Source organism: Rhinolophus hipposideros, assembly GCF_964194185.1.
Source record: "Rhinolophus hipposideros genome assembly, chromosome: X".
NCBI classification, from domain to species: Eukaryota; Metazoa; Chordata; class Mammalia; order Chiroptera; family Rhinolophidae; genus Rhinolophus; species Rhinolophus hipposideros.
The window spans coordinates 460,554-482,947 of record NC_138046.1 but is presented as its reverse complement, the minus strand read 5'-3'; the positions used below and the strand labels follow the sequence as shown (position 1 = coordinate 482,947).

At 40.4% G+C, this 22,394-nt stretch overlaps 2 protein-coding genes across 2 annotated transcripts in view; one reads left to right on the top strand and one right to left on the bottom strand.

The window, feature by feature from the left end:
- Window positions 1–1,347: 1,347 nt before the first annotated feature.
- The window catches only part of NEXMIF (neurite extension and migration factor), a 97,891-nt gene continuing 76,844 nt past the window's right edge, over window positions 1,348–22,394 (bottom strand). The window contains exons 2-4 of the mRNA XM_081041932.1: window positions 7,798–7,923; window positions 2,224–6,592; window positions 1,348–1,651 (exon numbers count right to left, since the gene is read on the bottom strand). Coding sequence (XP_080898058.1) covers window positions 1,594–1,651; window positions 2,224–6,592; window positions 7,798–7,876 — 4,506 coding nt within the window. The 5' untranslated portion in view covers window positions 7,877–7,923 and the 3' untranslated portion in view covers window positions 1,348–1,593. The remainder of the gene's footprint in view (window positions 1,652–2,223; window positions 6,593–7,797; window positions 7,924–22,394) is intronic.
- Window positions 11,991–12,176, top strand: LOC308494642 (thymosin beta-10; the record flags this gene model as incomplete). The annotated part of the gene is made up of 1 exon (XM_081042505.1): window positions 11,991–12,176. The coding sequence occupies one exon, from the start codon at window positions 11,991–11,993 to the stop codon at window positions 12,123–12,125; it is 135 nt and encodes a 44-aa protein (XP_080898631.1). The 3' UTR covers window positions 12,126–12,176.

Below are 22,394 nucleotides of genomic sequence, written 5' to 3'. Positions count from 1 at the left end.
TGCTTAAATTATTCCTTTTGAAACATCTTCCCTTTTTTAAAAATCCCCCTTTCCCCCACCCACTTATTCTCCACCCTCCCACCCACAGCCTATATATTCACAAGTTAATAGGTTAGCAACAATATTAGTAAGATAGTAAGATTAACAACAACAACAACCAACAACATTAATAATATCAATCCCCTATATCTGTATAGCACTTTATGATCTACAAAGCGCTTTCACATCCATTATCTTATCTGTGCCATAATGCATCAGTCATCAGACACACAGGCCTTCAACTGTGCAAGGAAAATAGATCAAATGTTAGAAGTCAAGTGGTAAGTAAAGGCAAAGAAAAAGCTAGTAGTGAGGGATGTTGGGGCTGCGAAATTTTTAAAAAAGGGGGATTGGTAGGACTGAATAAAAATGTGATTGCAGAAATTTATATAAAAAATGGAAATTTAAGTTTAGTGTGTGGCATCAAATACTAGTCATCCTCAGACTAAGTAGGTATGGCCCGAGTTGGTTGTTACCACGAGTTGTTCAGGTTATCTGAGATGCCTTAACATTTTCTTTAAATGACATTGGCATTGCAAGATTAAACACTTAAAGAACACTAAAGCCATGATATGAATGCACTTTTGACAAAACTGGAATAGAACATTTAGGAAACTACTTAAATAAAAGCAATCTATGTACTTCATTTATCATTAGTGTTGATTTTATAGCTATTTTATAATTTATCCCAGACTATTATAAAATATATAAAACTGAGATATAAAGTATCAGCAATATAACTTTGCACTTTAAATAAATTTTCAGCTACAGATTTTGCTTTTAGAAAACAAACTTTAAAGCAGCTGTTTTGTTTCCTTGTAAAAGGTTCTGTAAATGTATATACTTGGGTCCTTGATGGACTTAGCTGTTGTGACTTCCAGACTTTTCCAACATTTTAACCCTTAGACAATGGAACAAACAAAGCTGTATTGTGCCATGTTTAATTCTTCATGTTTCCACACAGGGCAGTAGAGTTAAAATTTTTTAAATAATGTATGTATACACATATATATATATATATATATATATATTTAGAAACTCATTTATGAGCTTTGAACTGGGGTGAATCTGTGAAATGAAGTAAGGACATTTGGCACATGTCAAACCATATCCTTTAAGTTTTGGTAAATTGTGTAGCACAACATATTTTCCCACTGTGATCTATAGGTGCTATCCACATAAGTGGGGGTGGTTAAGAGTGAGAATCACTGGAATGTTTCTAGTAAATCAACAGGGACAGGCTCCCCAAATACTCACAACCAAATGTTGATATAGAAGGAAAAATATATACAACAGAGTCACTTGTTTGTAGTTTGGCACAATGTTTTCCTTTTTTTCTTGGGTAAATAGCGCATAAACTACGTGTGCAAGTGTGTGACTTTAAAGTCTTTTACGTAGAACATCAGATTAAAGTTTGCTTCCAAAGACTTATTCTCACACTTTAAAATTCTTTTCTTTAAGCACTTACATGTGAACATACATACCACAAGGCATATTTTGAAAGAAATAAAACACAAACATCAAATGTCTTTCTGGAAAATGCGAGCCTCTTCTTCAAACAGGTAAAACCCAAAATGCTGTTTCTGCTTTTAGGAGACTGTAGTCGGAACCCCTGCAGAAAAACCCAACAATTTACGCCATTTTAGTTAGCTTTAGCGTATGTCCCACAAAGGGGTCATACAATAGAAATTTGTTTACATCATTCTAGATGCAGAAAAAGATACAGACAGCAGGGGCACTAGAAAGCACTCCTAATTGCTGCACAACGAGATTTTGCTTTCCAAATTATGCTCTTTTTGCTTAAATGATCTTGGCTTTTTGTCTGTGTAACTTTTGAATTCTGTTGAAATTTCTTTCTTTCTGTAAAACCCTTCCTTCCCAAAATCATTCAAGAGCATATTTTAGTTCTGTTTTGTCAATAAGTAAAAACTAATGCTGAATAGCAGAAAAAGTAGCCTTGTTAAAGAGCTTATCCCTAGCCAAGCCACAGCCAAATTGCCCAATTTTTTGGGGTGGCTTAAAGGTATACAGATTTTCATGCACTTTTATCTTTTCTTTTTCATTTGAAAAAGAAGGGAATGGGAAAGTTTCTTGCATGCAAACTTTTGCTGTCAAGAGGGAAAAATGACAGACTGTGGGCTTAGCTAAGGATGCATCATCTCAGCCGTTTCGGTGTGGTATTACCTCAGTTTTTCAAAAGAAGCTGTCCCAGCCTCATCCTTGTGGACCTGTTCCCGCTCCATGCGCTTTCCTTTACACTTCTCATCTCTCAGGGCCTTGGAGCTGGATTTGTGACGATACAACTTTTTGTGTGTCGGTCCGCTATTGCCTAAAGTGCTCAGGTTATTATACTTTTTATCAAAGATGGCAGAGCGAGAGTCCTCATTATAAGCAGGCAGGTTGGCATGAGTAGAATCATCTACTGCTGCTTTCCCAATGCTTTTACTCACACCCTTGATGGACCTGTGATTCTTAGTGGCTCCTGGTAACCCGCTGTTGACCTTTTTCTTAGACTCGTGTGGTGTCCCAGCCAATATTTTGAGGGTTTTTAATTTTAGACTATTGGATTCTGGGGAGTAGACTATGTTGGGGTCCCCGTGGTGTTCCATGGGTTCCCAAAAGGGCTCTATGGAGGCCATCATGAATCTCTGCACATCCGCCATACCGGAAGCAATGTTGGACAAGATATAGGAAGGTTCCTGAAATTCCCGCTGGTCATCATCCAGGAGGCTGTTGGTGTTTGTGCCCAAGCTCATGTCGCTCCAGCCTGGGCTGCTCTCCTTCCCCAAAGCCCAATCTCCAGAAAGTCCCGTCTGACTTGGCATCTTCATTGAGGCCCCAGGGCCATCACGTTGGATACAGTCAGCCAATGTCTTCCCTGTGGAAGATATGCTGTTGATTTGACCTCCCCCACGGCCAATGCCAACTTGCATTTTCTCTCCATTGATTGCAGCCATGTATTTCCCTTTCTTTGTTGACTTAGGGACCTGGCGGGAAGTTTTACCAGATGGCTTTTCCGTCCCTTTGTTGGTGGCTTTGGGGGATTTTTTCCTGGTATTTTTCTGAGATGAGCTTTGGTTCATAGCCCCACTCTTGCTGGGTGAACTTTTCTTTCTTGATTTTGGCAGTTTGTTGTTTGCATTCATTTGACCAGATGGATCATTAAACGTTGACAAGCAAGGGTTTTTTTGGAGTAGACTGACAGAATCTTCGTCATTGAACATATGGAACTGAAACTGATGGTTATTTAAAGAAAATCCATCTTCCACTTGGCCTTGCTGTGGAAGGGTACTGCAGTCCCACTTGATCTTGTCCATATTGCCCAGTGGTCCTGGGACCCCCTCTTGGAACCCCTTCAGTGTTCCTAGTGTCTTGACACTCTCACATCTGGAAATTTGAGGGGAAAGAGTGGGGGTGTCAGGTGGGGACATCTCTGAGAGGGAAGAGTGGCGGAATTTGTCAGGAGTGAAGTTGGATATATCCAGGAGGTCAGTGGATTCCTTTAGTGGTGCTATTTCATCAATGCTCTGCTGGATCACAAGCTTGGGGCTGCAGTGGGCCAGGAAGTCATCAGTGATATCATCGTCACCATCTTTTTCACAGGACGTCAAAATTAAGGAGCAATAATTGCTTGAGTTGACAGAGAGTGGTGCCATAGAATCAAAGCTAAAGAGTCGACCATCATCCATATTGACTGGGCCATGCTGGAAAGGAAAGCAGATCTCCCCATGATTAAATTGGTAAGAGTCATCAGCTGACAGTTGAGTGTCTTGCACAGAGGCATATAGGACCTTGTTGCAATTCCTGCCACCACTATTGAGGCAGACTTGACTATATGTGGTAGCTGTGAGGTTATTTTCCATGGACACTACTTGGGAGACTCCAAATTCACTGGATTGGGTTGGAGCTGTCTGTCTGGAGACTTCAGCCATGAATTCCTGGGAACCAGAAGTAGGCTTGTTGGGCCACACACATCCATAGTTGCTTGATTCCATTTTGAAGTTTTGAGATGATTGCTGCAGCTCAGACTCGGAGGGTGAGGAAAGCACACAGTCCTGGGCACGCTGGAGAGGTACAAAAGATTTTTCTGTTTGAGTGACACTGCCTTCATTTTGTTCTGGAGAATGGTGAGTGAAGTATGAGACACCAGTATTATTTGACAAGTCAGAAGCATCTAACAATGTCTGCAGATACCCTCCAGGGATAACAGGTATATTGGTGCCAACATTAGCAGATGATAGAGGCATTTCAGAAGAGCAGGTTGTTGGTAGGAAAGTAGAATTCTTAGCAACCTTTGTTTCATGAAATTCAGATAGATGGGAAGTGTTTGAGGTCCCAGGAATACCTTCATTCTTTAAATTAACCTTGGAGGATTGGTCTTCTGAAAGAGTGCTCATTTGAACAACTGGCCTGCTTTCTTGCCCAGCTTTGATTTTCTTAGATTTTAATCTGGCTTCACTTTTAAATTTGATTTTGTTGAGCACTTTCCTCTCTGGCCCCTTAAATTCTGCATCTTGGGCTTTGACTTTCACTGAGTCAGGGCATGTGATGTCATTTAAATGTGATCCATTTGGACAGCTGGGGGCAGCCATAGGTGCTGATTTCAACATACCCTTCAGGCTTCCATCTTCTTTGCGATTACTGGCTTGCCTCTGATCACTGCAGAATGAAACCTGCTTACCGTTTGCTGAAGTTTCCACGGATGGGATTCTTTGAATTCTGTGCCTGCTGCCAAGTTTAGATTTTCGTTTGCGAGCAGGTGGCAGGAATGACACCTCAAAGCTACCTGCTTCAAAGCTTTGCTTTGGGCATAAGTGTGTCTTGTTGGAGTCTGTGCTACTGTCTACCTGCTTCTTTTTCTTCTTCTGCCAGAAGCCCTTCAAGGGGGCCAGCTTGGCATATTTGTTTAGCTGATTCTCACTCAAATTCACTGTTGTCTCACTGGCATCCACCCTACCCAACTTTACCAGCATATTCTTCTCACCTTTAAAGCGATTGATGATAATGTATTTGATAATAACAGGGGGCTCTTTACGGGTTACTTTTCTTCTTTTTTTGGGACACCATTCATCATCGTCTTCCTCTTTGGAACCACCTGGCAGCCATTCCTTTCTCTCATTTACTTTTTCACCCTCTAGTGAGTCAACATCATATAGATAATCTTCACTGTACCTGACTTTTCTCTTGGCTCGTAGCCCATAGTTCTGCTGGGAGGAGGAGCCGCCAGAATTAGTGTCCCGAGCCATGTAGCGGCTACAGTCTTTGATCTCCCCCATGGCATCATAAGAGACCTCAATGAAGGAACTGTCATCACTGAAATTCCCTGAGGCCTCCAAGGAATTGGCAATATGGCCCTGCTTTGGATTCTTAAATTGCCCTCCCTCAGTCCCAGTGCATGGTTTATTTAAGGCAGATTTTTCTCCATTTTCCTTTCCATCTTTTTTGTCTATACCTTTGTCTTCCTGTCCTTCTTCTTTGTCTTTCTTCTTGTCCACGTTTTTGTCTTCCTCACCCCAGATGATACTCACATCAGGGACCCTGAATTGGGAAAGATCGCTGCTCTGTTTCAGGGCCCCATTCTTAGACTCCCGCTTGGGGCAGGTAGTAAAGACACTGGGGAAAAAGTTGAATTGGGCATCCTCCTGCATCAGGAGGGTGGTCTTGTCTCGAACATTGTCCTGGAAGGACTCGTATCGAATTTTTAGGGAGCAGACGTCACTGCCCAGTGTTGACTCATCATCATCAAACATGTAGTTATCCACATCTTCTTCAGAGAACAGGTTGACAGACAACTCATTCTTGGAACAGAGGTCAAGCAGTTCAATCTTACTCTCACTAATGAAAGTCTCAAAGTAACCCCAATCCTGATTGGAATTTGCCAGCAAAGCCTCTTCTGTATTGCACTTATCTAAGAGTAACGCCTCATAATAACTCTTCTGAGCTGGATCCTCCAAGTCGACGTCAGGTTTCTCGGCTTCTCGTCTATCTCCGGCCCTTGATTTGTGTAGGGGGAAGCCGAGGAGCTGGTCTGAGAGCAGCTGCTCTCCATATTTCATGTTTTCTCCAGCATTAATACACTGAATCCCTATATCAGAGACTGCACAGGTTTCATAATCTCTATTGAGATCACCGACTTTTAGACTGATGCCTGGCTCAGGATCTACTGCATCCTTGGATTCCATGAAGCAGCCCAAGCAAGTCCGGCTTGGCTGCATGAGGCAGTCCCCATTCAGAGCGGACATGCCTGCAGGCTCCATTATGGCGAACGGAGCTTTCTCACACTCACTGGGCAGTGACCACGTGTTCAGGCCTTTTGCAACGCCAGATGTGAGGGAGATGGCATTCACAGAAGCGCTATTAGCAGCATGCTCAGGTGCTTCAATCAGGCCCAAAGGAGATGGAGGGCCCTGTATACAAGGCTTCTTGGAGGGCAGAGGCAGGAGAGCCCTGGGGTACATCACAGTGTCTTTCTGAACCACTGGTATAGGCTGGATTGGTGCAGCAGCCTCTAGAGCTGTAAAGGACTTCATTGCCATATCCTGGTCTTCTGAGTCTAGAGAAAAGGGGGGAAATGACAGGAGTAAAATGAAAGGTCTTAGACTAGACTCATTAACTCTGTTTCCTTTGATCAGTTCCTGCTCCTTCATCTTACTATATGTGCTAAGCGTCAGCATCTCCAGGTTGAGAAATGGAAATGACAAAGTTAAAGAACAACTCCGATTTCACACTGACTGCTCATGCTAGTGAAAAAAAATGATATCTTTAGGTTCACCTTTTTCTTCAGATACAGACTTTCCTCAGAAATGAAGAAAGAATTGGAGTGACTGCTGGATCAACTGTAAAGTCAAAGCTTTCAGGGTAAGAAAATGCTCTAATGGTACATTCATGGTTCTGGGCTATGAGGCTCAGTCCCATCCTTCAGGCCTCTGCTCTGGAAGCTCCTATTGAATCTACATGTCCCAAGCCTCACATCAGAGCACATTTCTAATTCCCTAGGAATTCTGAGGAACTTGCTATATTTGCCATGTATAATGTGCACTTTTAGGCCCAAATTTGTGAGGGAAAAATAAGGATATGCATTATATATGGGTAGTGCTAATTCCGTATCTATATAAATGTTTTTACTTCTTTTACTTATGCTTATGAGTTAAAAGTGTAACTCTAGAAATCAATAACGATATCTGTATGCAAAATAATACCCTGGAATATGATAATCTGTTTTGTGGAACTTACAATGAACTTGCAATGACGAAGGTTTCTTGGCCTTCTGGGATGTGTAAATATTGTAAATGTGTTACCAGTACATACAATATCTTGTACCTTGTATCTGTTCTTGTGTTTTGTAATTATTTGTTCAATAAAATCTCTTGTACTATTGTGTTAAAAAGTAAATGCTGAAATTCCTTTATAATACAAAAACCAAGTACCTAAATGTAAACAAACAAAAATTTGAATAAAAAAAAAAGATTTTTCCCTCTGAAACTTTGGGCCAAAAACGTGGGTGTGCAGTATATACAGCAAAAATGGTAAGTATTCATCTGACAGACATGATTTGGGAGAGCAAAGGGCTTGGATTAGATATGTCTTACAGACCTTTGTAGCCCACTTGGAGATTTGGTTGAATAAAGTTTAGGATTAACATCAATCTCAAAGGCATCATACACCTAAGCTACCCAAACTTTGTGGATACTAAAAACCTATAACAATAACAAAGGACTACTGGTAGAGATATTATATACTATAATTAAATGCACTTACCATTTTCTTTGACCCCATTAATCAGAGTGTTTTCTCCGTTGGCTGAGGCAACAACAGCCTTATCTTGTTGGTTATCCATGAATGGAACCTTTTATTGTTTCATTCCAAGTCCAAAGGCTGTCCAACCTGCACATTTCAAATATATAATATCAGTCATTGAACTTGTTTTTTCTCTACTTTAAGGTTATTTCACTGGAATTGACTTGTTTGCAGATTGGCTTCATTGCTGCTGTTGTTTTTGTTTCATATTTTATACCTACCATAGAAGTCACTTTGGACACTCACACTTCATTCTCACATCCTAGATCCTTGTATCCCTTCTAGGCCACCATATTATTCAAAAGCAGATAAGCAGGCTGAGGATGGGGCTGAAATCTGAAAACTTACACCTGCTTCCAGACAGTAACACATTTAACCAATTAGGAAGGATGCAAAGTGGAGTCCAGAGTAACCTGGGCTTAAGGGGTGTGTTTTTCTGGAGATTGGCTTTATTTCTGTTTGCCTCATTTCTACTTCAGATCATCTGAATCTCTTCAAAAACAAGCCAATTCAGATATGCACACACATGCTAAAGATGAAAGAGATACAGAATTCATTCCTCTTTCTCAACTTTCAGGACCTTCACTCTGATCTCCACAGTAAGAGTTTCAAATGTCACTACAAAGAATGTCTGGAATTTATGAAAAAGTCCAAGCATCATCTGGCATTTTTAGGGCATAGAACACATACCTATATCCCCTCATCACCTGCTCACCCACCTGGATGGTAGGCTTATGCAAAATGATAGGAGACCTTTTCGAAATCCCCAGCCCTTCTTTCTGTGTAAATATAACAAGTAAGTATCTCTTTCTCTTTACCCTGGCACATGTGGTTTATTGGCTATGCTCAAGTCAGGTCTTGTATAACATGAGAAGAAATTCGCGCAATTCTGATATATAAATATTAGGGGAAACCCAGGATCATCTAATATGTTTTAAACTGGATGATTACCTAAGACAGACTTCTTTTTCACAGATAAGGGAATACGCTTAGATAGGTAAAATATCATATAGATTGAATCATGTAAAATTGTCTGCTTCCTCCTTCCTGTTTCCTCAATGCTGGACCTACCTTTTATAGTATATACATGTGTTTGGATAAGTGAGCATACAATTGAGATTCTTGTAATAGCTGTTTGGCTGTCAGTAGATCAGGTGGCTGAGCCTGTGCCTCAGAGATGACCTTGTAGGTCAGATGGATTCATACTGCCATCATGGATTACTCTGTGCACTTTTCTTTTTCAGGAACTCAATAGAACTTCAGGTATCATTTTACTGCCTCTTTAACTGCTCCATTAATTCCATCTTGGAAGGACTTGATAAGGGGCAAATTATTTGTAGATTTCAATAATTTAGTGTCTTCTTATCCCTTATGCTTAATAAGGCTAGCAACAACGAAGTCCATTTTTTATCACCAGGAAGACCAAGGCATGGAGAAACAAAAAATAAGGTCACAAAATAACATAATGGCAGATCAATGAAAGGAACCCAAGTCTCCTGACCAAGAGACTAGGTGTTTTTTCTTAAAACACAAAATGCTTTCTCTATTATTCTTACCATTTCCAACCCTTACCATTTCTGCCCCCAAAAAGGCGATAGAAATACAAATTTCCACGTTACACATCTATACTCCCACCCCCTTTCAGGTAATGAAATAAAGAACAGCTGCCTCAGATAAGTATTGATTATTAGTAAAAATTAATGTACCATAATATATATATAGGAGCAATACAATTAAGTATCAAGACTTATCCAATCTTGTCAGACAGCACAAGAACATAAATGTCCTCTAACAGAAAAATCTGTCCAAGCATCCAGGATTTACAGCTCTGAAGTAAAGGGAATCTTATGAGGTTAAGAATAGAAGAAACACACTTTGGCAAGAAAAGAGATAGAAGGGATGTGAGAGATTGGGTTGGGAAGGGGAAAGAAAAGGGGTGAATATGCCCACTAGGTGGTAGGCTGCATACAGCTACAGAAGTTATCTTAGTTTGGACTTATAATCACCTTGTGAGGTTGGCAATACTAGGTTCCCATTTTTTTAAAAGAAAGGAAAACTGAGTATCATAGATATTAACTTTTCAAATCTCACCTCTAAACGAGACAACCTAAAAGTATACGTTTTCCCACATTTGTATTTATTTATACCCTGGCTACTTATAAAAATGATTTGGGAGAGGGACTATAATTTTCTATGGCTACAAACAGCTCTGTGCTTGCTTCAGCTTTTCCCCAGTGATCGGTATTTTGGGACAAACTTTGTGGGTTTTTAAAAATCTATTTTGAGCTAAAATGGATTAATACTTTTTGAATAATGTACAACAAATTGCTTTGCTGACTGTAATGGCAATAAAGTAACATTAGCATGGAGACAAGTATTTGGAAGCCATGAAATGCTCAATTAAATCAGAAAAACAACCCCTCCTACCTGTCTCTCCCTTGGGTTGGGTCTGAGGATCCTGTCACAGGAGGCTGCTATGCTCTTTCCCAAAGACCTTTGAGTCTCAGGTGTCAGAGTCTAGATGACCCACACCAACATTTCTGTTGGGGGCTGCCCTTGGCCTTTTGCAACTGGAAAAAAAAAGCAAGGCATGAAAGTAAATTACGTTTATGTCTATGGACCCGGGACATGTCTATGGATGCTGATCCCTGGGAGATCAGTATAAATCAATTCAGCAATTGAGTAGGCACCATTTGTGGTCAGGGTACGTAGTAGAAAAGACAGGTGAGTCAGACTAGATCCATGTTCTCAAGGTGCTCAGAGTCTACTGGGAAAAACAAACCATAGACAAATTCTAACAAATATATAGTAAATAAATGTATAATACAGTAAAAGAGAGGCAAAAAGTTTCTATGGGAGTTCCAAATGAAGAGAAATTATTGCACTTTTTGAAGTGCAATAATTATTGCCTGAGCACAAAGCCCCAAATAATTGATCATCAAGTTAATATCTAGGATACTTAGTTTTCCCTTTTGAAAAAAGGGAATCTAGTAAAGCCAATCTCACAAGGTCAAGAAATGTTTCACTAGTAGCAGCAACATTTGCGATGGACCTTGAAGGATGGTCTTTCAGGAGGTGGGGAAGCACTAAGGAGAGAAAGGCGTTCCAGGCTAAAGGAACTTCATGAACAACAGCCACAGAATCATAGGCCTGACAACTTGCCTTAAACATTTCTCTTTTGCCTTGCGTATAACAAGCTTCTCAATCAATCTTCAACTTCTCAAGTTGTATTCCCCTTTCATTCTGTTCTCCTCCCCCCTTACTGTCAAATATTCTAACCTTCTCTGTTCCTTTAATATACTAGGTCTAGTATATTATTTTTTGCTTTCAGGAGTCTTGCATTTGATAGTCTGCCTGGAATGCCTCCCCCAACCTTCTCCCCTTCCCGTACTCCTTCCCTTCCTCCCCTTTTCAGCCTCCCTTTCAGATCCTTTTCCTATACAGACAGAAGAGAGAGGTCAAGGACTTAATAGATGGTTGGGAAAGGAGGATTAGCGCTGGTTGGCTTCCAGGCCAGATTAGCCTCAGAAATACAAGTGCCAGGATTTTCATGAGATTAAAGCAAGGTGAGTAATAAACTCAACTGTCATGTCCAACCTGGATAATGAAGCTGACAAGGATGTTAGCTGTTATACTGGAAAGGAGGCAACTCGCCAGCAAGCCGTTATAGATGGGAAATCTATAGGTTTGGTTGGGGACTGACATGGAGCAAGCAGATGGGAGTGCTATAGCAAACAGGTCCACAGGAGGTTTCCAGGCCTGGCTAGCCAAGCTCTGTCTAGTCTGATTCCTCCCAGTTAAAGTCCGGTCAGTATGATGGATGACAGAATCAGTGATAGTAAGAGAGTACATTCTTATCCATAATGCTGCTTGGCTAATTCCACTTGCTAGTACTTCCCAGGATTTGAACATAGCAGTTAGAAATATGGAGGTATGGTGCTTTTAAGTACACATTGTCAAGGTGCTCAGAGTTTGTTATACAGAAAACATGCTTAAATGAGGAGCCATATAAGTTAAAAAATATTAAGGGTGAGAGAGACACGAACAAGAGATGATCACAGTTAAACTAAAGAATTCTGGTCTCTTGCTGCAGCGACGGGAGCGGTAACCAGAAATCTCGGCTGGAAGCGAAGACCAGGGATTGTTTTAAGAAAATGGCAGACAAGCCCGACATGGGGGAAATCGCCAGCTTCGATAAGGCCAAACTGAAGAAGACGGAGACGCAGGAGAAGAACACCCTGCCGACCAAAGAGACCATTGAGCAGGAAAAGCGGAGTGAAATTTCTTAAGAACCTGGAGGACTCCCCACCCCCGTCATCTTGGACACTCCAGTCGTGACGTGGAGAAGGAGCCACCTGCAAGATGGGCACGAGCGACAAGCTGCACTGTGAACCCGGGCTCTCCGCGCCCATGCCATCGGCTTGTGGGTCTCTGAGGGGATCGTCCCCAATCGGACTGCCAAATTCTCCGGACTGCCCTGGGATATTGTAGAAAATTATTTGTATGATTAATGAAAATAAAACACACCTCATGGCATGGAAAAAAAGAGAATTCTGTATATCTCAGAACTACTGTATGAATCTAATTTGTCATGATAAAGATTCCAAAACTCAAAACATATGTATAAACAACTCATAGAGAAGAGGTGATATGCTATAATAAACAAAGTACAACTATAAGTAGCTGGGTGTCCTCAGACAAGCTCCTTCCCCTCTCTGCTCCTAAGTTTTATTCGCTATACAATAAGGGAGCTGAACTATATCTAAGGATCTTCTATCTTTGAGCAATCAATAATTCATTTAATTCATTTTGAGTCATGTAATTTTTTCATTAAAAAATCGAAATTACATGTACAAGGAAAAATTCACATATGTGAAAAGTTCTGATTTAACTTTTGTGTAATAATGAGATGAGCATAAAATATACACACTGAGGGAACTCTTTACTCTCTTCCACCTCATGTCCCTTCCTGTATTCCTCTGATTATTGTACATTTCTTCCCCAATCCTGTCAGAAGCAGCTGCTGCTGGTGTCAGGATTCTGTGTGTTCCACCTGCCTTTATTTTTGGAAGCTACCAGACAAAGGTGGAGTGTGTGTGTGTGTGTGTGTGTGTGTGTGCGCGCGCGCGCGCGAGCGCGCATGCGCGTGTGCACACACACACACACACACACACACACTATCAGGCTCCTGGGCAGCAGCTATAATGGCTACACTTTTGTCCTAGCTCAGTGGCTCAACATCTGGGTCTTCCTTCCTCTTCTAACCATATTCCTCGATTCATCAGTGACCCTAATCCCTTTTGTTTATTTCTGACTCCTTTTCTTTGTCTTGCTGTCACTCAAGATTCAGTTTGATGGGCTAAAGTTTTCACTGAGACAGGATGGCTGCACTGACAGCCAGAGATGTCCAGGGCCTAATGGGAGGTTTCATGTTCTCTGGTACCTTGACACACCAGGGAAATAACCTTTTAATCCAGTGGAACATACTTCATTTATTGTAGTGTTATCCAGTTTGAAGATGTTATGAAAAACATCCCTAGAGAGATTTAAGATTTCAAAAACATCCTGACTTTGAACTTAATTCAACTACTCTGGAAGGCAAAAACAACAGAAGATGACCTTTTAGGCACTTCATATGTCAGGCACTGTTAGGCCACATAATGCCATGCTAAATTAGAATGCTGATTTTGTGGGGGCGAAAGAGGGTTCATGGGAAGGAGAAGATAAATGTATGTGTTTTAATTAAAATAGTGGTAATGACCTACCATTTAAAAATGATTAATCTACAGGAATATAAAGAAGGACTTGAACAAAGGACACTTGGTGTCGTTAAGATGGCAGAAAGGGGACAAATGTATGTTGCAGTCAACTTTGATAAGGGATATAGACAAATTGAAACCCATGTAGAGGTAAATGTCCAGAATGAGGGGACACAAAACTGACATTAAACTCAGGGAAGAAAATTCAAGAAATATGTTTTCTGTCTTCAAATACCTGAAGAGCTATCACAAAATAAGTGAAACATGTGAACCAATGGAGAGGTCCGAAAATGAAAAGGGTGTTTGGGGTGGGGCAAAGCAAGGGAAAAAACACTTCCCTGTCACTAGCAGTATTCAGAGGCTGGGCAACAGTTCAGCAACAGGAAGAAACAGATATAAGTACTAGATAGAGAGGTTGGACTAGATCACTCTAACTCTAATACTTTATAATTAAATGTGACAGTAAGAGAATCAGTAGTACAAATATGAAATGAATTCAAGGAGCTTTTAAAAAGGTGCAAAAGAAAATAGAGCAAAACTAATAAAACTGGGACCTACTCAAGCTACCCTGCCATGTGTGTGAGAAAGACAGTAACAGAAGACATTCCCACACTCCGACACCAAGTACCACCTGGGATATGGGCCCATAGCAGCAAGGAGCACAAGGCATGTTTTTATAGAGGACAAAGATTTTCTCAAGAACAAGGGGCTTTGGGCGCTGGGGGAATGCTATACTTCAAACAGAATTTTAAGAAACAATCTGCCATGATTGTCCAGTTTGAAAGCCTGATGACATGACACTGCACTTGGCTGTACTCTTCAATCCCCTTCTAGCCCAGACTCGATTACAACGAAGGTTGGCAGAAGGCAGACAACATGCCAATTAAGTGCAAACATACCCTGAAAATTAAAATGAAAATCAAATGCCAAAACTGTGAAAACAAACTAGCATCTTCCTCAGAAATGATGAAGAAATAAAGGCAGACAGAAAAAAAGAAAAAATCCTGCTCTTAGCCTTCGGTTCGAGGCAGGTAGTACCTGATATAATAACAGCTAATGCTTAAAAGGTAGTATCTTTCTTTGGAGCTACGTAGAAGTAGGGGTGGGGAAAATAAATTAATCAGTAATGAATTAAGTCACCACGTTGGCTTCTAGTCCCAGCTCTGCTACTTAATAGCTATGTGATGCTGGGAACATCATTTGAATGCTCTGAGCTCCACTTTCCTCATCTGTCAAACAAAAGTAATAGTTATCTGATAGGGTTGCTGTGAGGCTGAACTGATATATTTATATATCTATATGAAGTATTACAGTACCTGGCTCATAGCGGGTGGTTCTCATCTTCTACTCCCTCCTCAGCCCAGGGTACCATTTAAAAAATTCCTGACAGGATAGTCTTAAATTGGGAGGTGGAATCCCCAGGATCTTTGTGTAGTTCAAGGCAGGGGGCACAGAAAGTAGTGTTCAAAGCAATTCAGTGGGATGGTAGAGGAGAACTACCTGAGTGGGATAGTCTGGTCCTTCCCTTGTCTTTCCTATTGATCTCTATATTTTGAGGTACCAAAAAGCAATGGTAATGGTAAAGTTCCTACAATCTATTTGGTGGCTGCAAAGTCTTGCTGAATGGAGCATGGGTGGGTGGCTGGCTGTAGAACGTGACAGGACATGGTTTAAGATAAGTTGAGAAACCTTGTCTTCTGCCATGTAGCCGAATTCCCCCATCGCTGCAGACTGGATGGCTTTACATGGCCCTAGTCTACTCCTATTTTTACGCCCCCCCCCCACTTTCTAGTCCCTCCCCATTCGGGCTATCCTGGCGACCATATCTTGCCTTTTCCCCATATCCAGACAATCTTAAAAACCCAAAATGCATTGGGGTTTTTAGGTAGAAAGGGAGAATAAAGGGGAGAGGAACCAGTGGTTGCTGACCCCAAAAAGTTGATGATAAAAGCCTCTCCTACCTTTCCTCTCCTGCTCCTCCTTGGGAAAAGAGAAAACCCTTTATTTTCACTACCAGCTTTTTATTCAAATTTTTAAAGGCAGCTAGTTCTTGGGAGGATGGTTGGGATTGTGTCTAATTACAGATGAGAAAACTAAGGACCAGGGAGGTAATGATATAAAGTTGTTGAGATGGGGGGAGAGGGGAAATCAAGCTACAATTACACTTTTTAGCCAGAAAAATAAATCAGATGGTGATGAAATCCCAGGAGAAAATATACATTAAAGTCTGCACTTTCTAAATCTGTTACTCAACTAAACACAGGTGGGAAGGATGGATATCTATAATAATGGCATCATTAATTCAGATATGATGCTGATAACCCTCCCTATTGCTAAGATACGCACTCAGAAGGACTTCCTCCAGGAAATCCATCCACAAATTCACCTGGTTACTCTTTATTGAGTGATATTCTATTAATTACTTTTAATATTTATTACTTTTAATTATTTATTACTTTAATTCAAACAATAATCATATGAGATATGTATTATTATCTCCTCCAATAGATAAGGAAATGGAGACTTACAAAAAGTTAAATAGCTCTTTCAGGTCCACCCAGTAGTACTGAGTTACTCCAAAGCTCACAGACTTGCCAGTCATGACAGGCTTATGAGGTACCTGGGCTGAGTACCGGGGTCCAGTCTCTGGTGGGACCATACAAATGGACTGACTCACCCCAGGACCAATAGGGAAACTTCAATTCAGTAACATACTGCTTGAAATAATCAAGTTGACCTCTTTAGATATAACTCATCCCTTGAAAGAAAAATAAGAAAAAAAAGATATGATATTGCAGTAGGTTCCCATTCTGAAAAACATCTGAAATCAAGAGTTAGCATTTATTTGAGGTATTTTTGTCAGGTCAAACTTACCAAAAAAACCCCTCCAACACAATAGTGTCTAGTCTAAGAACACATTTTTGTACAGCTAAGAAAGTCATACATATTCTTTTTCCACTGCCAGTTCTAATTAAAGTTAAGGAATTAAGTGAATATGGTAAGAGGACTATAGAGGGCTTTCCAGTTCAGTAAAACCATAACATCCATCCTGACACTTGAAAATTACCACACTGTGAGCCAGGAAAATAAGCATCATCAGCTCTACTGATGAGAAAACTAAGGACCAGGGAAGTAACAATATAAAGTTGTTGAGACGGGGCTGGGTGGGCCCTGAAGTTATGAATGGTATCCTTTCTTCAATACATTTTTAAGTAGGGAAGTGAAATGATCAAAGTGGTCGACTCAGGATGAATCATGACAGTCACAACTGTAGACGAGAATGCTAGGCTAGGAGTCAGGGGTTCTGGGTTCTAGTCATGGTTCCACAGTATTTGTTAATATGTGAGCCTGTAAAATGAAGATGAATATTCCTACCATTTCTATTTAACAAGGGTGTTGGGGACTCAAATGAGAGAAATAATGAATGTAAGGGTGCTTAGTAGGTCATCAGATACCTTGAAAGAAATCAGATCCTTGGTGACTAGAGAAGTTACTTTTAAAAAAATATTCTCAGGATTATCCATTCTGCTGTCACATATGGTATATAAGTACATTGTCATGCCAACCTAAAACATTCTTGGTGAAGAAATAAGACAATAGCTCTCCTGAAAATATGCTCCTTAGCTTTTGGATACTTTAGGTACTTTTCTTGAATTAGTTAACAAGATGAATGTGATGCAATTGCTGACTCTTGTCTTAATCTGGCCATCTCTTTACCTAACCCAAATTTCCTCTGAACTCTAAGGACCACCACTAACGTTGAAAGGAAGCAGCTTCATCTAAAGGCCAAGATACAAGTAAGAGGGCAGGAATAGTGAGCTTATGAGTCATAGGAAAGAGAAGTACAGCGACATGCCTTTCCCCAGTGCCAGATGGGACTGGGTTAAATTCTACACATTAGCAATGACTTAAACAGCTAGCTGAAGTAGTTTTGCTGCATTTAGATGAATGCAAGTAAGGCCCAACACTAAGCTGACGTATCATTCCATGATGTCTAACAAGGGTATTAACATTTATCAATCCTTACTGTGTACTACAAGCTTTATATTGATTTGCATTTAATCCTTACAAAAGCCCTGTGAAGTATGCAGAATTTAACATCAACAGCCATATGTGCTCATGCACACGTGTGTGTAAAAGTAAACAGTACTTTCTTGAGTAATTAAGACCTAATTGCTAATTCAATATTTTTCTCTTATCTTCACATGACTTCCCCTTTGCTTACAGTCTTTGTGTGCCAGTAGTGTGTCCAGTTTGTCTTTGGTACTTTTAAAATTTCTTTTCAGAGACAATATAGGCTTTCATTTGAACCTGGTCCCAGTAACATCAATGCTGGGTCCTCCATCTCTGAGAACGCCTAGAGAAGAGGGATTCTGGTACATGGAAACACGCTGGGTGCAGAAACCATTCACTGATTCAACTTTGGGAACCCACTACATTTTCAACTTATGAGCTAACCATTTAATCTAAAAAATTTCTTTCTGACTGACAGACACGTTTCTTCACTACAATCACCTATGATGTCAGAGTTCTGACTGATGAAATAAGACATAACAACGTTCTGAGCCTCCTTGCTCCTAACACACTATTCTCTTACAATCTCCTGACGCATCATGACTTACTGCATCAAATCCTCAGCAGGCTCTCCCTGCCTTCTTCCTCTCTGCTTCTCTAAAGTCCACCTCACAAAATACATTTTATATAGTTTATACTTGGAAATTGCTGATGGAATGTAGATTCAGTTTTCATCTAAGTTTGTTACATTTTACTAATTACCTTTAATGTACTTCCTGCACCAGAGCCACTCTCTCTTAATTATTCCTGGGCATTCTTGAGGGAATTTCACCAAGATACCAAAGGAAAATTAAATCAAACTACATTCAAGTGATATAATTGCTATTGGCCTTTGTATCAAACATGGATAAAGGTTGGATTTTTTTCTTTCCTAATGTCAACTTTAATCAAAATGTCCAAGTGAGCTGAACCAAAGCAAACCTTGGTCTGTAAGTAGGCCTGGAACTACACAACATAATTTACATGGAATCATGGTTCACGGATGTGATAACATTTTGTGCTTTGTGGCATTTCTTGACTAAAACCACCTGACATAAAGTTCTGACACCTCACAGAACTTTATACGTTATAAAATATTTCACAGCTGTTATTTTATTTGATCTGTGCAATAAAACTATGAAGCAGGTATTACTTCTCTTTTATATAAGGTGAAACAAATTCAGAGTCAGAGAAGTTATGCTTACCTTTAAGGCACCTAAATGTATGAGAAATGTAAAGGCTGGACAACTGTTAAAAGAAAACTAAGTCCCAAATGCAGTCTTTAGACCTATCCTCCTTGTATTATTCCATACTAGCTCCCACAGTTCTGAGCTTTGGTGGAGCTCCACCTCACTCCAGAAACAGAATAAGAGCATATCAATTGGAAAAGAACATTGAAAGAGGTTGTTGGATCTCCTGTAGAGACAATCGAACCGAGAGGTTGGTGGTGTGTACAGATGAGAGCAGGAGTTTTGTGTTTTTGTCCAAATATGCAATTGGTATTAAACAAGAAAGTGTAAGAAGTGTGTTTGAGAGAGGGAGTCAGAGGTGGAGTAGAGGGACAGAGAACAAGAGACAAGCCTCAGGTTCAGTGTATATGGAATTTACACTAAGATTTGCCTTCTTACCAGGGTTTGGCGTAGCTGTTACTGAAGACCAATGGTTTTTAGATACTTGCTATTCTTTAGTACAGGGCAAGGACACAGACATTTGAAAGCCTGGACAGTAGGTAAGAACCAAATGGTAGTTGAATGATAGAGTTCCCCAGAGCCTAAATCCAGAGGTTAAAAAGGTTGAGGGGAGGGTGGCTTAAGGATGCATGCTTTATTTTGTTTGCTTGTGATTAGTTTCAGGTGAGCTTCATTTACTTGAAACTTTGCCAGTTTAGAGTGCCAGAGAGGGTCCTCTAGCAGCTGGCAGAATCTGCTAGGCAAGGCAAAATCTCATTACCATGACAAAGAGTTTAGAAACTTCCAAACTTGTAAGAGGGCCCCTTTGACCTTAGGTTGGGAAATTTGGCAACTAACATTGTATGCTACTGAGCAAGTTAGAGTATTTTAATAAAATGTACTTCACATTCAGAGTTGATCAAGCCAGGAACAGGAGGTTTAGGGGCTTAGATCCCTGCCATCATTTCTAACCTCCAGAAGGGTTGCCACACCAGAAAACCCCAAGTACTCCCTAATACAGACCATTCATGCATGTAGGCCATCTGCATGGGCCCTTATCTCCTACCATATCGCTTACCAACATTTCTGCATGGCTTTCAAGACTTGGCCCCATACAATTCCTCCCACCTTCCTATGTGCTTTCACTGCTAGCATCTCACTCAGTGAAATTGTCTCCGTGGGTCTAAGTGTACCTGACCATCACACACTTTGCTTATCTCCATCCTTTCTGCAGTAAGAAGCCAGGATAATGGAAGCAGGGTGGTGGATAATTGAAAATAGGAGAAATTAGGAGAAAATCTGAATTCAAGTTCTAGGTTTGCTAGTAACTACATTAAATGATTTTGGCAAGAAAAAAAGTTCACTTTGGCTTTGGAGCATGAACAAAAGTATTTCTAGGATGAAACAATGTATAGGAAAATCTTAGAAAAGTATAAAATGCCATAAAATGCAAAGGCTGCTATTTTAACTGGGTAGAGAGGTAGGAAAAGGTCTTCTAAGAAATGATGACAAGGTGGGGCCAGGAGGCAGTGGGCTCCCTTGATGGCATGGCGTCCATCTAGTCTCTGTCTGCTTCTGCCTGGAATAGGGGGCTCAGAAAAAGCTTCAGATAATGCTCAGAACATTAGGTGGCAGAGGGTCAATTGGAGTAGAAGCACTGACACGACTCATACCTCTAAGACAGATGAGTGACTTTCAGCTCACACACAAAGTAAGGGCAACCGCCTCTTGGGTCCTTGGGATGGGGCAGGGCTACAGCAGCCACACAGGTATAAAGCACAGGAAGAGCCTAAAATACTTTTCACATGCACCCCACCATCAAAGTTAAATCAGCTTACAATGTACTTTCTTATCAGTAGCTACTGCACTGGGACAGGATGCTTCCAGTGACAAATTTCTGTCTATCACAGAGAAACATAAAATCCTCACTGGGATTTCTTACGGTCTGACATTCACTGTTCTGAGGAGTTGCCATTAATCATTTGTAATCATAATAATCCCTCGCATTTAATGCACTGTGTAGTATCTATATGATATATCACTTGATCTTTATGATATATATTATATTACATTTAATAAACATTTAACACATGTCATGTGCTGCTGTATAATATCTATCTACCTACCACATATGACAGAGCAGTACATTAAATTGACGATAATTTCATATGTTTTCATATTTACCTAGGAAGGAAAGAGTTAATCCAACAGGCCTGAGTTGGTCAAATCCTGTACATTCTCAGAGGGGCTTACTTGTATGACTCCTGGGAACTCAGGCCTTAGAATGTTCCCTATGTTACTCAGGTCTTCTCTCCCTATACCTCGTTTTTATCCCAGGGTGTCCAGCCTCTATTGGCACTCTGCAAGAATACATGGACAAGGAGAAAACGACATTTTAAAGAACGACTAGTTGTACTACACATGCTTTCCCCCAGGTATTCTGCCTAGGCCTTGACAGACAAAACTACATATGGATTTGAGAAAGATCCTGGTTGGCTTTGTTTAGTGTGACCATTAGGGTAAGAATGGAAGGTTTTAGACAAATAACTTTGCCTCTAAACTCCCAAAGGATAACAGATAAAACTTACAAAATGAATCCCCTTTATGAAATTTAATATTTATAAAGTATTGTATATGTTTTAAAGAGAACACTCTTTAAAGCAGATGAATGAATTAGGTTGCAGCCTTGCTTTTACCTCCAACATTAAAATACCACTGGGTTAGTTTCAAGACCCCAGGCAAAATTTTCCAGTGAGCAGGGCAAGAGGGCAGACACCCACCTGTGTAACAATCTATCCTTGGCAATGGCTTCATAAAGGGTCTTTATACTGTGAGTATGGCATCAGCAACCAGTTTCACTACAATGTGTGGGAGTTTTCACAGGTTGATATCACTCAGAAAAGAAGTTTGTCTATGCAAAGAATGTTGGGTTGATTGTACAGTGTGGGGGTATAGAATTTGGCTTCTCCAAAAATAGAAAAAACCTCTAAGAAAGTGGTAAGGGACAACTAAACACATGCACTTTGTTTTCTTTATCATACATAGGAGGGGATACCTGGGGAGGAAGAAACAGCTCAATTACTAAAGATATTTTCAGCCACAGACTGACAATAGGTAGACAATTTGCTCTTATTTAAAAGCTTCAGTTTTGAGGAACAATTACAATCGCAAGCCTAGCACCTGCCCACATACACAGCTATACACACGTAGCCAGATGAGCACACAATGTTTCTAAACTAAGGATGTTGCCTTCATTTATAAACAACAAAAAAGCACGTATTTACTAAATAGTTCTGACAGGAGGAGGGGAAAATGCAGAATTTACAGGCAAAACAAAAGTAAGTAACTGAAAACAAGGTTGTTCATAACACACACACACACACACACACACACACACACACACACACACACACCCATCCTTCCAGTGCTCTTCACGGCACCAGCTATTTCTGGTTAAGCTACGTATGCCCCTTTTACTGGAGGAAGATAACAATTGGAGCTATGTTGACAGTGCTTTGACAACTATTGGTTTCTGTGCTGCTGTGAAGAGAAGATGTACACTCCTCCTCCTTAAATG